We start from the raw sequence: 18,479 nt of genomic DNA, 5'->3' as shown, positions 1-18,479 counted from the left end.
TAAACATACAGTGGAAAGAATATTTAGTAGCAGTTCAACATTAGCTCTGAAATACAATTCTGAGTTAAAATACTAGTTCTAACACTGTTTGCTATTAAATGACTTACTAAATTTCTTCTAATTTCCATTTCATTCCCTAAAAGAATGGGAAAAGTAATAAAACTACCTTTATGGAAGAGTTGTAAGGAATGAACGAGGAAAAAAAAAAGCAAATATGTACAGCACCTGACAAAGAATGAATTAAACATTACCTATTTTTATTCTTTGTAAATAAACAAAAAAGCAACCTACCTCCACTCAATGTCCCATGAGGATCAAATATTTCACCTCCGAGAGTTACAGTTCTAGTCATTATCCTTTTATCAAAGGCCACTTTTTTTGCATTATCCATATTATTACAAACAAATGTTGTTCCAAAGACAAATTCCATTGCTTTCTGAAGTTCTGGCTTGTATTCAACCAGGGAAAGAGCCACATGAACATTGTTAGGACCAACCTGTGGGAAAACAACAGATATGTCACAGTACATACTACCCCTTTTCTTTCAAATATGATTTTACAAAACAGAACCAGTATACTAGAAATTTAAGTACTACTCACCTAGCACTAAAGCTCCTTCTGAACTTTTTAAAATACTATGGAAAACTCCAGAGTTTTAGAAAAAAATTGAAGTTTAAATATTGAAACTTCTATGGCTAAGTAAAATATTTAAAGCACTAGGCATTATGACAGTGTCTATTAAGCAGGAGCCACTACCAAGTTTCTAAATCCAAAATGGACTATTTGGACACATTCTCCTAGTTAAAATACAGCAATTGCTAGATCAACACAATTATATAAAATGTTTTATTTCAAGTATTAATTTATTTACTCTATAGTGAATACTTTTTCACTCAAATTAAACACGCTAGAGCAGCTACCTGTCAGTTACAGAAAAACACAACTAACAATTGTAAGGGCAAAAAAATTTTAAATCCCTCAGTGTTTTATTTTGATCCAACTGCCTCTTCTCAACCTTTGTTGATGTGTACTCTGCTCGTCTTTTTAAAACAACTAAGCATACTTTAAGGAGCTTAGTAACAGCAAGAGAAATCAAAATGAAAGGAGCTCTGTATAACAAATGTTCAGCATTGCCCTCTGACACAGCAGCAGCCATTAAAAAGGTTTGGCTAAGGGACCTGGTAGAATTATTTTTGCTGCTACCTGAAACCACGATTTACTTCTTACACTAGGACTTGGCTAAAAGCTGAAGTAACTTCCAAAACCTTCCAGACCCAATGGTGATTTTTCAAAGTAAACAAAGCACTAACCAGAAACACCACCTTTCAATTACTCGGCACTCATTTTCCTTCTGCTGAGAGTATACAGGTCAATACAACCGCATTTTGAAGTAATTCATTAAAGACTTCTCAATATCAGCAAGAACACTGAATATCCATTTTGTAGCTTAATTATACATGCATTTCTAGGTTTCACAGAACTGTCCTTTCAACTGATGCACTTGGAATGTCTGCTCAATAACAAACTGGTAATACTGCTGAACATTAGGGCTGGCTTCATGCTATTATCCAATGTTACACAACTATAATTGCCTTTTAAATGTACTGCCTTGTATTCCTTTGGGGTTTGTTTTTATTTTTTATTTTTTTACTAATAGCTGTATCACTTTAGATCCACCTCAGCAGCTGAATGGGTATCCTGGTCCCCTGTTTTTCATGTTCAGAGGTTGGAAGGCAACTTAGAGAAACTCTAATAGAGAAGCATCTCTTTAAGACTGATAGATAACTCCCATAATAGTTGTCACTATGGGCAGTTTAACAGCGTCTGGCATAAAAAAAAACCTAAAGAAATCTGGTATTTATAAGCTCTGTAATTCTAGTAATTCAGAGATTGGAAATTTCCTACTAGCATATGATAATCATATGACCTGACTGAAGGTGTAAAGACATTTTAACACTGTAACTCTGAAATACCAAAGTTTTGCACCATTTCTATTCTCCTTCCATCTGTTTTCATAAAAGCCAACTTTTTTTTTTGTAGCTTAAATGTGTAACAACAAAATTTTGTGGTTCTACATATGATTATGTCCCCCAAGTTAATGTCCTCTAACTAAAACAAAGCAAAACAACAAAAAAAAAAGTAAGGTGTAGATAAATCATATAAAGACAACTTACAAGATTCTGAGCGACCCTCAGAGTTTCTGGAGCAATACATCTGGCTGAAATTTTATTGAGTGGAATTATAGTGTATCGACGTTTCAATTCTCCCTTTTCTAGTAACTTTTTTCCAGTAACCTAAAAAATTGTGCATTTGAAATAAGTAAATAAAATATTAATGACAGAAAACAATCAGAGGTAAAGAGTACAACTTTAGGAATCCACAACTGTTTAGTGCCTAGTATCCTGAACGATGGAAAGTCTAAAACTTGATAATATACATTCTGGATTCCTGAGTTAACACGAGACTTCTTTGGGAATACAGTTAATCAAATATGATATAATCAATAATATAATAAAAAGTCATTAACTGAAGAGCTATACATGTAAAGATAAGCAACTTTAGGAATAGCTTAAAACATCAAGAAAGTACTCAATTCTAGCAGCTCATGGTTTTTCCAGCTAAGGAGGAATTATAAACTTTAATTAGAATTAATTTACCTCTGTGTCTACTACAACATTGTAGAGCCGTTCCCCGGCCACCAATTCTAAAGCTGTGGTTGCAGAAGTATCTTTCACACTAATCAGAGAAGCTACAAGTCCTTTGACACAATTTCTATTCCAGTTCTTCTCTGGATCCCTAAAATAGAACAGTTGACAAAAATTAATCTGAAAAAATAAAACAGAAAAAGTTGTATTTTACTAGTCCAGATCTCTTCCTAACAACACATTAAAAGAGAAACATATACACTTTTAAGAAAAACAAAAATTTAATGTTCAGATGACTACCCAACTATTGTTTTAAGTCAATCAAAAGATCTTTCAGTATATATTATTTTCAATGAAACAAAAATAACTTTGATATAATAAGTATATAATAAGTAGAGGGGAAGGAGACTCGCTGCTGAGTGCAGAGCCCCACACAGGGCTCAATCTCAGAAGCCCAAGATCATGACCTGAGCTGAAACCAAGAGTCAGACCCTCAACGAACTGAGCCACCCAGGTACCCCTGAGGCTATAATCTTTAATACATATATTACTCTAAGTATTCCATAAAAAAACATGTAAATCTGAAAACTGTAAAATGTTAATGTAGATATTTAAAGAAACTTTGGACTGAGATTTAATTTCCCTCATTTTGGTCTTAAGAATTCCCACTGCCAACACTTGAAACATTTCAATAAACATTTAAGAAAAAAAATGCCAATTAAGGAAAAGCAGCTGACAATATTTTTCATACAAAAATCTTAATGTTAACAAAATTTTCAGATTGTCTTCCAGCTTAAATGAAAATGTATCCTGGTTAACATTTCAGTGAGTGTTCAGGGGAAAAAATACCAATTAAGGAAAAATAGCTTACAATACTTTTCATACAGAAATCTTGATATTAATGAAATTTTCAGACTGTCTTCCAGCTTAAATAAGAATGTATCTTGGCTATTACCATGTTAAAATTTAAGGTTAAAATCTCTTACCTGTAGGCAAATTGAATATTGGGAAATCTGGCTAAGAGAGCTTCATATGTTTCTTTCAATCTACTGATATCACGAGATAGCTGCCTGCGCTTTTCCAGAAGTCCTTCCTCCTTGTTTTCTGGATAGTAAATCACAGGTAAATTGAAACAGAGTTTTAAAAATGCAAATATTATAGTTTTAAAGAAGCTATCAGTAACCTCTATTTCCAAAGCATTCCTAGAAGCAAAACACAAATTTCTGGTATTAAATAAAAAGCAAACTTAACATGAAAGATCAAGTAGACACTATTACCAACAAATAACAAATTTCCATTCCAAAAACAATATATGAATTGAGTAACAATGAATGTGGGAATAAATATACAAAGGACATTTTGGGAGTTTTCAAGTGGCACTTTGGTGACCGAAGCAGGAAACTGTCAATAGTGAGTTTTCAAAAATTCAAAGAGCTGGGAAATGGGAAAGTAGGAGAATCTTAACCTCACCATGTCCCATGGATTCAACTAGGTAACACCTACATCAGTGTAAATAACCCTGAAAATGGCCCAAAGATTGGCAGAACACTCTCCACAGCTAAATGTAGAGAAGAGACCACATCAATGAGGGTAGGAAGGACAGAGATACAGTCACGAGCCAAGCAGATCTGTGGGATTGTGAATGGGAGGGAGGGACACTAAGGACATAGATAGCAGAGAGAAATGGACTGTAGTTACACCAAGCACTCCAAACACAGGAAACCACAAGGGGAAGACAAATCCCCACTGAGGAGCACCTGTGTGGCTCTCAGTCAGTTAAGTGTCTGCCTTTGGCTCAGGTCATGATCCCAGGGTCCTGAGACTGAGCCCCACATTGGGCTAGCAGCTCAGTGGAGTTTGCTTCTCCCTCTGCCTTCTTGTGCTCTCTCTTGCACATGCTCTTGCTCTCAAATAAATAAATCATATCTTAAAAAACAAACAAAAAATTTTGCCTTAGAAAACCAGAGGGGCAAAAAAAAAAAAGAAAAGAAAAAAAATCAGCGGGGCATAATTTTTCACATTCTCATGATCTGCAGGGCCTAAAACCTGGAACTTTAAAACTCAGCAGGTTCAGCTCTAAGAGAGCCAAGATGGTGAGAGCAAACAGACTCCCAGTCCTTAAAGAGATAGCATGACAAACAGCCCCACAGAGACACAGCATAAAAGCAGCAGTTTGAAAAACTGCCTGGAGTATTCTGGTGGGAGATTTGTTTACCAATTTCAGAGCATGTCCTGGAGGGGCAGGGATCCTTGGGAGCCTTCTCTGGGAACTAAAGAGCTGGCAGGGACTATTTCCATCCTCTTTCCCCATCCTAGACACACAGACAGTTGCAGGAACCAGCACAGCTCTCCACCTAGCCTGCTAACAGTGTATCTCACCCAAGTTCTGCAGACATGTCCCTTCCCACAACCGACCTGTACAAACCTTGATAAAACTGCTGCCCCATTCTGCTTTCTCCTGTGGACCTGCCCCCTCCAATACGTCCTGAGTCAGAGCCCATCCAAAGCAGTACCACCAGCCAGGCAGGGTATAAGCAGCCCCGACAGGGACCAGCACCACTCTAAAATAAACTCCCTACACTGCAGGGAGGGGAAGATAACTATATATACCAGTCCCATTGTGGCCTCAGCAGGAGGCTGGGGTCAGATCTCTGGTCTGACTGTAAGCCTCACCCACCAAGGAGTTTCTCAGGGGAAAACAATAGTTCTGTGCTACCACAGCTCTGGCAAACACCTGGTCTGATTCAACTCAAGCCCAAGGCAGTCCCAGACTGGCCCACTAACAATACAGGGTCCAAACCCTGTCCATGACCAGCAAAGAGAGACATTCCAGACGACCAGACTGAAGGCAAAAGCGGCTTAGCCACAACGGTAGGGAACACGCATCACATAGGAGATATCACAAAAGCATCAGGTTCTGGTGAACAGGGGACATTGCACTGCAGGGCACCACAGGATCTCTTCTTCAATAAGATCATTACTTTGAAGAGCAGGAGATGCAGCTAATGTTCTTTAACACATAGAAACAGACACAAAGAGACAAAATGAGGAGACACAGGAATATATCCCAAAGGAAAGAGGACAAAATCATAGCAAGAGAGCTAAATGAAACAGAGAGCAGTAATAGGCCTGATAAAAAATTTAAAAGTAATGATCATAAAGATACTCACTGGACTTGGAAAAAAGTGAACTTCAGTAAGTCCCTTAACAAAGAGACAGAAAACATAAAGAACCAATCAGAGATGAAGAACTCAATAACTGAAACTAAAAATACACAAAATGGAACAAATAGTAGACTAGAAGAAGCAGAAGAATAGATCCCCAACCTGGAGGACAGTAACAGAAGGCAATCAAGCTGAACAGGTGATAGAAAAAATAACAAAAAATGAGAAAAGACTTAGGGAACTCAGCAATAGTATTAACTTTCCCATTATAGAGATTCCAGAAGAAGAAGAGAGAGAAAAGGGGGCAGAAAATTAGAAGAAATATTAACTGAAAACTACTTGAATCTCGGGAAGGAAACAAATCTCAATCCAGAAGGGAAAGAGAGCCTCAACAAAATCAACACAAGGGGGTCCAAACCAAAACACATAGTAATTAAAACAGCAAAAAGTACTGATAAAGAGAATTTTAAAAGCATCAAGAGAAAACAGTTACAGTATCAGTTGATTTTTCAGTGCAAACCTTGCAAGCCAGAAGGGAGGGGAAAAAAAAAAAAAACCAAAAACCTGTATGGCATGCTATATTCAAGTGCTGAAAGAAAAAAAAAACCTATACCCAAGAGTATTCTATCCAGCAAGGCCATCATTCTTTTCAAGTGCACATGGAACATTTTAAAGAATAGTTCACATATTGGGCCACAAAAGAAGTCTCAGCAAATTCATACCATGTGTCTTTTCTAACCACAATATTAAGAAACTAGAAATCAGCCCACAAGAAAAAGTCTGCAAAGAGCATAAACAGATGAAGGATGGACACTGGGGAGGGTATGTGCTATGGTGAATGCTGTGAATTGTGTAAGACTGATGATTCAAAGACCTATACCCCTGAAACAAATAATACATTATATGTTAGTGTAAAAAAAAAGCTACTGGGGCACCTGGGTGCCTCAGTCATTAAGCATCTGCCTTGGGCTCAGGTCATGGTCCTGAGAGTCCTGGGATCGAGCCCCACATCAGGCTCCCTGCTCAGCAGAAAGCCTGCTTTCCCTCTCCTAGTCCCCCGCTTGTGTTCCCTCTCTTGCTGTGTCTCTCTCTGTCAAATAAATAAATAAAATCTTTAAAAAAAAAAAAATTGCTACTGAGGAATGAATGGGTCAACCAAGAAAGAAAAAAAAAAAGGGAAGATGAAAACACAATGGTGCAGCAAGCTGTTCTAAGAGGGAAGTTTATAGCAATACAGGCCTACCTCAAAAAGCAAGAAATAACTCAAACAACCTAACATTATACACAAAGGAGCTAGAAAAAGAAAAAACAAAACCCCAGCAGAAAAAAATAATATAGAGTAGAAACAAATGAAACAGAAACTAAAAGGACAGAACAAATATAAAAGAAACCAGGAGTTCGTTTTTCAAAAAGATCAACAAAATTGATAAACCTTTAGCCAGACTCAATAAGAAAATAAAGAGGACTCAAATAAATGAAATTAGAAATGAGAAGAAATAACAACCAACACCACAGAAATACAAACTGTAAGAGTATTATGAAGAAACAAAGTGCACAACCTGGAATGGATAAATTTCTAGAAACATAGAACCTAACAAAAATATATTTCTTCCTGTTTCAGTTTAACAAACAGACTGCCAGGGGGCGCCTGGGTGGCTCAGTGGGTTAAAGCCTCTGCCTTCGGCTCGGGTCATGGTCCCAGGGTCCTGGGATCGATCCCCGCATCGGGCTCTCTGCTCAGCGGGGAGCCTGCTTCCTCCTCCCTTTCTGCCTGCTTCTCTGCCTGCTTGTGATCTCTGTCTGTCAAATAAATAAATAAAATCTTTAAAAAAAAAAAAAAAACACAACTGACTGCCAGAAATGAAACAGAATCAGTAATATAAAAAGTCAAAAAAGCCAAAGTCCAAGACCAGACGGTTTCACAGCCAAATTCTACTAAACATTAAAAAAACAGTTAATACCTATTCTTCTCTAACTATTACAAGAAAAAAAAAAAACAGAAAAGGAAGCAGAACTTCCAAATTTATTCTATGAACCCAGCCTACACTGATTAAAAAAACAAAAAACAAAACAAAACAGATAGAGACTCTAAAAAAAGAGAACCACAGGCAGAATCTTTGATGAATATAAATGCAAAAATCCTCAACAAAATATTAGCAAACCAAATCCAACAATACATTAAAAGAAATCATTCACCACAATCAAGTGTGACTTACTCCTAGGTTGCAAAGGTGGTTAAATATTCGCAAATCAGTCAACGTGATTATCACATTAACAAAGTAAGGAATAAAAACCACACAATCATTTCAATAGACGGAAAAAAAGCATTTGATAAAGTACAACACCCATTCAGGATAAAAGCCCTCAACAAACTAGGTTTAAAGGATATATATCTTAACTTAATAAAGGCCCTATATGAATAACCCACAGCTAACAACATACTCAAGGAACAGGAACAAGACAAGGATGTTCACTCTCACCAGCTGTATCCAACATGATACTAAAGTCCTAGCCACAGCAATCAGCCAACAAAAAGAAATACAAGGCATCCAGATTGGTAAGGAGGAAGTAAAACTTTCACAATTTCCAGATGACATGACATATATAGAAAAGTCAAAAGATCCACCAAAAAACTGCTAGAACTGATAAATGAATTCAGTATAGGTGCAGGATACAAAAATCAACATACAGAAATCTGTTGCCTTCTATACACCAATACTCAAACAGCAGAAAGATCTAACACCAATGATGAAACAGCAGAAAGAAAAATTTAAGAACCGCTCCTACTTAAAATTGCAGAAAAATAATAAAATACCTAGAAATAAACTTAACCAAGGGGGTAAGAGACTTGTACTCTGAAAACTATAAAACACTTGAAAACTATAAAACTATAAAAAACTATAAATACACTGAAAACATAAAACAAATGGAAGACACTCCCAGTTCATGGACTGGAAGAACAAGTAGTGTTAAACTCTCCATACTACCTAAAACAATCTACAGATTTAATGCAATCTCTATCAAAATACCAGTATTATTTTTCACAGAACTACAACAAACAATCCCAAAATTTGCATGGAACCACAAAAGACCCTAAAGAGCCAAAGCAATCTTGAAAAAGAACAAAGCTGGAGGTATCATAATCCTACATTTCAAGATACATTATAAAGTTGCATTAACCAAAACAGTATGATATAGGCACAGAAGTAGAAACATAGGTCAATGGAACAGAGCACCCCAAAACAGACCTATGATTATATGGTCAATTAATCTTTCACCAAACAGAAAGAATATACAGTGGGGAAAAAGACTCTTCAACAACTGGTGTTGGGAAACTGGACAGCTCTATGCGAAAGAATGAAACTGGACACTTTCTTATACCATACACAAAAATAAACTCAAAATGAATTAAGGACCTAAACATGAAACTTATAACCATAAAAATCCTAGAAGAATGCACAGGCAATAATTTCTCTGACATCAGCTATACCAACATTTTTCTAGATAGATCTGAGGCATGGGAAGCAAAAACAGAAATTATTGGGACTATGTCAAAATAAAAAGCTTCTGTACAGCAAAGGAAACAACCAACAAAATTAAGACAACCTACAGAATGGGAGAAGATATTTGCAAATGACATATTCGTTAAGGGTTAGTATCCAAAATACACAAAGAACTTATACAACTGAACACTAAAAAGAAACAAATAATCCAATTAAAAATGGGCATAAGACGTGAACAGACATTTCTGCAAAAACATAGAGATGGCGAACAGACACATGAAAAGATGCTCAACATCACTAATCACTAGGGAAATGCAAATCCAGACCACAGTGAGATACTACTTCACACCTGTCAGAAGAGCTCTAATCAAAAACACAAGAAACAAGTGTTGGCAAGGTTGTGGAGAAAAAGGAACCCTTGTGCACTGTTGATGGGAAGGCCAACGGGGGTAGCCACCATGGAGAATAGTATGGAGGTTCCTCAAAAAATTAAAAATATGATCACCACGTAATCCAGTAATTCCAATACTGGGTATTTACCCAAAAAAATGAGAACATTAATTTCAAAAAATACACACCCCTATGTTTACTGCAGTATTATTTGCAATAGCCAAATTATGGAAGCAGCCCATGTATCTATCAATAGATGAATGGATGAAGATATGGTATAGATAAACAATGGAATATTACTCAGCCACAAAAAAGAATGAAATCTTGCCTCTGCAACATAGATGGATGTAGTGAGTATAATGCTAAGTGAAATAAGTCAGTCAGAAAAAGACAATTATCACATGATTTCAGTCATGTGGAATTTACAAAACAAAAGCAAGTAAGTAAAAAAAGTTAAACCAAAAAAACACTCTTAAACTATAGTTAACAAATTGATGGGCGAGGTGGTAGGGGGATGGGTGAAATGAAACAGGTAAAGTAGGTTAAAAGTACACTTATCATGATAAGCACAGAGTAATGTATACAATTGCTGAATCACCATACTATACACCTGAAACTAAAATAACACTGTGTCTTAACTATACTGGGATTAAAACAAAAACAAATAACAATAGCTGTTTTATACTTAGTTGACCCTTGAACAATGGAGTGGGTGGCGGGAGCGGATAGGGGGAGGTTGGGGCACTGAAACCCCTGCCCCACAGTTCTAAATCCATGATTAACATTTGTTTTTGTTTGTTTGTTTTTAAGTAACCTCCATGCCCAATATAGGGTTTGAACTCAAGACCCTGAGATCAAGAGTTTTATGCTCTACCCATTGAACCAGACACTCCTAAATCTGTGTTTAACTTTTGACCCTCAAACTTAATAGCCAAATGTTGACAAGAAGCTTTACAGAGAAGATAAATGCTTAACACATATTTCATATCTTGTATGTTTTATGTATTATACATTGTGTTCTGACAATTAAGTAAGCTAAAGAAAATTGTGAGGAAAATATATTTATAGGACTAAACTGTTTTTATCAAAACAAAAAGAGCCTCAAGTAAGTAGACCCATGCAGTTCAAGCTTATGTTCAGGGGTCAACTGTACTTATAAAGATTTCTTACACAAACACCCATTAACTGAGTAAGAAAAAAAAAATTTCCTATTTGTTATTTCCTTAATTTAGTTTCTATCATCAAGTGTTTAAATGCAAACCTTCATAATTTAGCTTTTTCATTTCAGCTTCAAGTTTTTCTTTAAGTTTCTTCACAGCCTCTAAAGCTTCTTGATCCTTCCTGTAGCCACTATCCATCTTCTTAACTTCAGCCTGTTTAGTCTTTAATTCTTGTTGGGCATGTTTCAACTTCATCTGAGCCTGTTATTGAAAATTTAATAGACCATGTGAGGCAGACAGTGCTAATGATTAAATGGCCATAGGTGCAGATTGGTTTAAGAAACATCAGCCTTGTAAGTGTAACTGTTAGGTCACTTGCATTAATATCTCAAGAGATGAATCATTTCCCAGTATTTTCTCAGAAAACTATTCAGAGTCTAAACAAATATATGTTTAACATAAATCAAGTAATTTATAATTTAAGTCCATATTCTTAATACTTATAAAAGATGGTATTACTGAGTTCAAAAATTGTATCAGAGAATAACTGTCATTAGATGGTTAAATTAAAAACACAACAGAAAGCGAGTAATCAGAATTCTAGTTTCTCTTCCTTTCCATTTAGGTATGTGTATTTATATTTGTGTATTTTTCAGTGTTGTTCAATTAACCGTAGAGAAACTGTACTGAGCACTAAGAAAATTACACTGGAATGGGAAACTAAACTGACAAAGCAAATTTCAATGCTAGGAGTTGGATATTCAAATGCTAATTTATATAACTGAGTACACTGTTCCTTAAAAGCATGAACCAGTATGCTTGCTGAGATCTAGCTGGGTATCACCTCTATCTAAAACTGAATAATGGTGGATTTTTCCCAATATATAATAAGGTAACAGGAAAAACTGAGGACCTGAAAGTTTTTCTATTGGTTTCTTACAGATTTTTTCATGACCATCATCTTTGAATGAAGTTGCAAACATCTAAGAGAAAATGCTGAACAGGATTAACACCAACACAGACACAACCATCTGTATATATTTTTAAAGTTCTCTTCTTTAAAAAATTTAAAATGAGTGGAAAAATATATATATTTTTTCTTTCTGCTCTCAAAACTTTTGCGTCCATAGGACTTTAAAAGCTGCACACTATCTAAACAAATTTGAAAGCCCTGACTGACAAGCCTTGAAGATTATGAAATCGTGTAGGGAAATGGAAGACTAGAATGGGGGTTAAGAGGAAGGGAGAGGTACTTCCAAGGACTAAAGGTAAGGACTAAGTGTGGTGGGCAAAGAAATGGAAAGGATATTCACTTTCCTGTTAAAGCTTAAGACTGCAACTTTATGTTGCCAATAAAAAAAAAAAGAAATTGACCTTAAATAGTGCATACAATACCACAAATAAAGCATTTATTGCATTTACAATTTCAGTTAACTTATGAAGTTATTTAATGTTTTATAGCATCTTAAACTATTGTCATCAATATTTAGCAGCTAACATATTTGAATTTCAGCGTATTTATTAGGTGCTATAGAGTGACAGAATAACAAATTCCTTCTCAGTGATCTGATTATTGTCAACGTTTTATAACAACTGCCAAAGTATAATGTGAAGCAGCTTCTCAAAAAAGAAAGAAAAAGAAAGAAAGAAGAAAACAGTCAAACAATAGTTAATGTCTGTATTTACCTGTTTGGCTTCTGTCTGAGCTTTACTTATGTCATTTTTACAAGCCATCATTTGACCAGCCAGAGTTGCTTCTGCTCCGTCTTCATTACTCGACAGTCCAGCGGATACAGCATTGAAGTGCTGCTGTGCAGCAGCCAAAGCTTCAGCATCTTTATTACTTGCTTCCTGAAGTGCGTTCAGCCCATCTGTTATCTTTTTAACCTCTTTTTCCTTTGCTGCTAAAGTTCTAGAATCCTTCAGGAAGAGTTTCAGATAGGAAAATATCATTTGTTAGGAAAGACTCACATTTTTTTCTTATGTGCCTATACCTTTGTCATCAAATTTCATAGCATTTTGAAGTAGGCATGATTAAAAGGAAAATAATTTAACGATCATAACCTTATTTTTTTAAGATTTTATTTATTTATTTGACAGAGATCACAAGTAGGCAGAGAGAGGGGGGAAGCAGGCTCCCTGCTGAGCAGAAAGCCTGATGCGGGGCTCAATCCGAGGACCCTGGAATCATGACCTGAGCCAAAGACCAAGGCTTTAACCCACTGAGCCACCCAGTCACCCCAAACATCATAACTTTAAATACTTTATTTCCATTTTGAATTCACCCTGTTTTTAAGATAAATGTCCCCTTATACTACCAGAAATACTTTCATTACATATGTTATAATCTAATCTAGAAATCAGCTAAATTATAATGTAAACCAACCATTTGAAGAAACTAAAAATCACTTTCTAGAGCTTTAAATTTGAAGTAATAACCATTCTAATCTAAGCTTCAAAGTAGAGGTTGTAGGATTAAGAGCATGTACATGAAAATTTATAAACTATCAAAGGCCATAAAATTTAAATATTAAATACTTGTGGGGACAGCATTACTAATACTTAATATCTTTAAAGTTATATGCACTAGAACACCATTATACACTGAGATACCAGCACAGGGGGAAAAAAAAAAAAAAAAATCCAGCTATATTATTTACACGAAAGTGACCAGAAATTTTGGCCTACCTATTTACCTCATGATTCACTAAATATTTATTAGATGTTTACCACGTACCAGGCATTGTTCTAGACATTAAAGACAGGCTCCTCAGGGACCCTATACTCTACAGTGGAAAACACAGTAAAAAATAAAGCAAGGTAAAGGGATAGAAAGTGATGGGAACTACTATTTTAAGAATAATAAGGGAAGGCCTTTTTTATGACATTTTGAGCAGAAACCTACATGAAATAAAAGGAATGATCAGGCTGATACTAGGGGGACACATACTAGGCAAACTCTGCAGAATATGCTTCGGTGTTTAAGGAACACCGAAGCACAGTGAGCAAGTGGAAAGGAGCCAGGAATCCTATCAGGTAGGGTCTTGTAGACCATGGTAAAGGCTGAATTTAATTACACATGTGACTTTGAAACCATTAAAGGATTTTAAGCTCAAGAGTGATGTGATCCAATTTATATTTTAGCTTCTATAAAGAGCAGACTGTAGAGCAGCAAGAGTAAAAGCAGGGCAACTAATAAGGACACTATTATAGCATCCCTCATGGGCAGTGATGGCCTGCAGATTAGCAGTGATGAGGTGATGAAAAGTGGCTGTATTCAGAATGTACTTTTAAAGTCAAGAGAATTTGCTGATGGATTAGATAATGGAGTTTGAGAAAAATGGTGGAATGCAGGAGGACTCAAGGATTTCTGGACTGAACAATTAATAGCAAGTTTAATAGCAGTGCCATTTTCTAACATGGGGAAAATTTAGCAACTCAAAGAGGTTTGGGTAGGTAGGGAAATTTTAAGAGTTCTATTTTGTATACATTAAGTTTTAGACTTTCTGTTAATCATCTATGTAAAAATGTCAATCCAATAGCTGGACAAATAAGGGAAGGAGTCAAGGTTAAGTATAGATCTGAACATCACCCTGCAAATGGTATTTAAGGGCTACCATGCTGGGTGGGATTACCTAAGAAATGAGTGCATATAAAAGAAGTCTGAGCACTAGCCCTGGGGCATGCCAACATTTCGTGTATTGATTTGTCTGTCTAGACTGGATTCAGTATTCCCATATTCAACTACCTAATCTCTACTTAGATGTCTAACAGGCACCTCAAACCTATTATGTTCACATTGTACTTGTTTCTATTCTCTACTAAGCTAATAGTAACAATATTTCCAATTGTCAAAGACAAAAATCCACTGCTATATTCCTAGCTCAAACAACTATCCTAGGTCCAGAGCACACACTCAATAAATATGAATGTAATGGACAAATATTTACCCACCTCAATCATATTTTTTTCTAGCTCTTTGCGTTTGTTCTCTTCACTTGCCAGATTTTTTTTCTTGAGATCAAAGGCACTTTGAGATTTAGTGTTAACTCGCTGAGCTTCTGCAAGCGCATCTTCTAAAGATCGAAGTATACCTCCAATTTCCTATAATCAAATGCACCCAATTCAATCAAAGTACTTACAATTTACTAATGTCATTATTTTCTTATATGACTTCTAGAAGATTTACTTTTTATGACCTATTTTGTTATCATACATTAAAATTAACAAATCAATGTGGAAGACTATGCCCAGTGAATATTGTTTATAATTTCTTCACAGTATATTATTTATTCTTACGTATATGTCTGACCTTATCTTTTCCTTTTTCCAACTCTTCTATTTCACGACTAAGTGCTTTTATTTTTTTGTCATTCTCAGACAATTTTTCTTGAAGCTTTACAACTTTATCTTGCATTTCTTTTAATTCCTCAGCTGAGCGTTCTTTTGTATCTTCAGCCAGCAAAAACTGATAGGCAATATATAAACGACTCAAATGTTCTATTTCCCTCATTACTTTTTGGTACTCCAAGTAGGAAGATCTTTCCTGGAAAAGAAATCACCAGTAAAGTATAACTCAAACTTCATAGAAATAGAAAAAATTTGGACATCTGTTTCAGTACCCTTCACTTACCATTGGTCTTGACAGCAGTAATTGCAATGATAGTCCCTATTATACTAGAAGTTATTCACTCTACCAACAGGGTTACTTACTAGGTATGTGATATCCTCAAGAAAATGTTCCACTCAATTCTAATTATTCAAGAAAATCTAGACTTCGCTTCAACAAAGTATTACAATCTGACATAACATTTGCTGAAACTATGAAGAGCAGTCTTCAAAATCATTATGATTAATAGATATGAAGAACATGTCCTCTATGAGTAGAAAGCTGATTATTAAGTACCAACTCTTAACTCCTATCTATCCCACATAAAAATTCCTGTGACGTGTATACATTTCATCTCTATTTGTATGATACTGAATACATCACCATTTTTGAGAGACGTTCTAGCTGGTTATTCTCTATTTAACATACCTCTTTTAGTTTTTGAATTGTTGGAGTAATCTCTTCTTCAAGTATCTGGAAAATAAAAGAAAACCAAATTTTTCAATATGTAAAGTACCATTAAAAAAACTGAAAAAAAACATTAAGTCTTAGGAAAACTAGGGAGGTGGAATTTCCTCTTTACAGCAAAGAAACCCAAAAATTACTCTCGTCTTTAAAAATATTTTATGTAAATTTAATTACCGTCTTAATTTCTTTCAGCTTAGCTTCTTTTTTTTCTATAGTTTTCTGGGCAGCTATTTTTTTGTATTCATACATCCTGGTTCCAGCTGCTTCTTCTATCATGGACAAAATCTGGAAAGACAGAAACATTATATAAATGTTTTAAGAATCCAAGATAAAGAACTTCAATGGAGTTTACAAAAAGTATATAATTTAAGGTCTTAACTTCACTAAGCATCTTACCAAATAATGTCCCAAATGGATTAGGGAAGTTAAGTACATAGAAAGTACATGTATTACCCACAGCCCTAACATTCAATATTTCTCGCCTTTACTCCAATCCTGAAATCAAACTTCATGCTACACGGAGGTTGCAGAGTAAATCTCTTTTAAAACTGAAGCCAGGGGTGTCTGGCTGGCTCAGTCGGCTGAGCATGTGACTCTTGATTCTTGGGGTTGTGGGTTTGAGCCCCATGTTGGGTATATAAATTACCTAAAAATAAAAATCTTAAAATAAAAAAATTGAAGCGAGTACTCCTCCCTCCACTTTTCCTTCAAGTATAGGGGTGCCTGGGTGACTCAGCTGTTAAGCATCTGCCTTTGGCTCGGGTTGTGGTCCCAGGGTCCTGGGATCGAGCCCTGCATCAGGCTCCCTGCTCAGCGGGAAGCCTGCTACTCCCTCTCACACTCACCTTGCTTGTGTTCCCTCTCTCACTGTGTCTCTCTGTGTCAAATAAATAAAATCTTTTAAAAAATAATAAGTATTAAAAAAGTAAGGACTAACAATACTCAGTTGTCACTTTAGAAGTTTCTAATTAAAATTGTTCCAAGAGACTGCAGTCATTTTTTGCCAGGATGAAGCATGATTTAACACATGCATGCATTCCAACCATGGCACATGCTTTAAGAACTTCGGCAAGTAACTTAATTTTTCGTGCCCGTTTCTTCATCCACAGGGTACTTAATATCTCACAACACTGTTGAGAATTACACAAAGTAATTCATGTGAAAAGCACTCTGAAAAAGGCAAACACTAATCAATTACGATTTAAAAGTAGAACAATTTTGCCAGCACTCCTTTTTCAGAAGCTTCTACTCACCATCAATCCTTATTTCAACAGAATTATTTCTCTCGAAACCATTGATTTCTATGTATTCGGCAGGTTTCAAATTAGAAGTTTCCCTTAAGATGTTATCTAAAGATATGCATGACCTCTGTTCAAACCAGACTGCTGATACCAATTATCAGTTTCCTTAGTTCTTCTCAGTAGAAAAGAGTAACTACAGAGCCTTTGTTCCTATACAAATTATTCATTCTTTTATATCAACTCTTTTCAAGGGGGCTCCAAGAAAAAAATTAAAATTAAGTCTTAATATTCCATACCCTAAAGCAATTCACTGCATGCAATGAATCAGTTTCACTCAACTCTTTTTCTGTAGGGTTTAACTCTGAGATGGCACACTGGTTAGGCTGCTTGATATAGCCAAATTTCTTTTAATATTGGACACACAAAACTCTTAAAAGAAAACACAGGTTAAGCTCCTTGACATTACTCATGGTGAGGATTTTTTTGGATTTAACACCAAAAGCAAAGACAACAAAGGCAAAAATAAACAAGTGGGATTATATCAATCTGAAAGACTGCACAGTAAAGGAAACCACAAACAAAATGAAAAGGGTACTTACAGAATGGGAAGAAAACAGTTGTAAGTCATCAATCTGCTAAGGGGTTAATACCCAAATACATAAGGAACGTGTGTATGGGAAAAAACATTTTTCACAAAAGACATACGATGACCAATATGTATATGAAAGGTACTCAACATCACTAACCATCTGGGAAATGCAAATTAAAACCATGAGCTACTAGTTCTGTTAGAATGGCTATTATCACAAAGACAAGAGGGGTGCCTAGGTAGTCCAGTCTTGAAGCCTCTGCCTTTGGCTCAGGTCATGATCGCAGGGTCCTGAGATCGAGCCTGGCATCTGGCTCCCTGCTCCGCAGGAGGCCTGCTTCTCCCTCTCCCACCCCTGGTTGTGTTCCTGCTCTCACTCTCTCTCTAATAAATAAATAAAATCTTGGAGGAAAAAAAAAAAAAGTATTGGTGATGCTGTGGAGAAAAGGGAAACATTATATATTGTTGGTAGGAATGTAAATTGGGAGCAGTCAGTATGGAAAACTATGAAGGTTCCTTAAAAAATTAAAAATAGAACTACCATATATAATCCAACAACTTCACTTCTAGGTTATTTATCCAAAGAATACAAAGACACTAACTTGAAAAGTATCTGCACCTTCATTTATTAATATCAAGACATGGAAACAAAGTGTCTACAGACAGATGAATGGATAAAAAAATGTGATATATAAATATATATGTACAAT

The 18,479-nt window shown here is 35.7% G+C and overlaps 1 protein-coding gene across 1 annotated transcript in view; it reads right to left on the bottom strand.

The window, feature by feature from the left end:
* SMC2 (structural maintenance of chromosomes 2) overlaps positions 1 to 18,479 on the bottom strand; it is a 62,294-nt gene that overhangs the window by 36,639 nt on the left and 7,176 nt on the right. Inside the window, exons 6-15 of the mRNA XM_080820127.1 lie at positions 16,114 to 16,224; positions 15,901 to 15,945; positions 15,175 to 15,408; positions 14,817 to 14,966; positions 12,549 to 12,782; positions 10,964 to 11,123; positions 3,632 to 3,749; positions 2,658 to 2,796; positions 2,175 to 2,294; positions 292 to 496 (exon numbers count right to left, since the gene is read on the bottom strand). Coding sequence (XP_080676253.1) covers positions 292 to 496; positions 2,175 to 2,294; positions 2,658 to 2,796; positions 3,632 to 3,749; positions 10,964 to 11,123; positions 12,549 to 12,782; positions 14,817 to 14,966; positions 15,175 to 15,408; positions 15,901 to 15,945; positions 16,114 to 16,224 — 1,516 coding nt within the window. The remainder of the gene's footprint in view (positions 1 to 291; positions 497 to 2,174; positions 2,295 to 2,657; positions 2,797 to 3,631; positions 3,750 to 10,963; positions 11,124 to 12,548; positions 12,783 to 14,816; positions 14,967 to 15,174; positions 15,409 to 15,900; positions 15,946 to 16,113; positions 16,225 to 18,479) is intronic.

This window comes from Martes martes, assembly GCF_963455335.1.
Source record: "Martes martes genome assembly, chromosome: 12".
NCBI lineage: Eukaryota > Metazoa > Chordata > Mammalia > Carnivora > Mustelidae > Martes > Martes martes.
The sequence above is the reverse complement of the archived record's forward strand: the minus strand, read 5'-3'. Positions and strand labels throughout refer to the sequence as shown.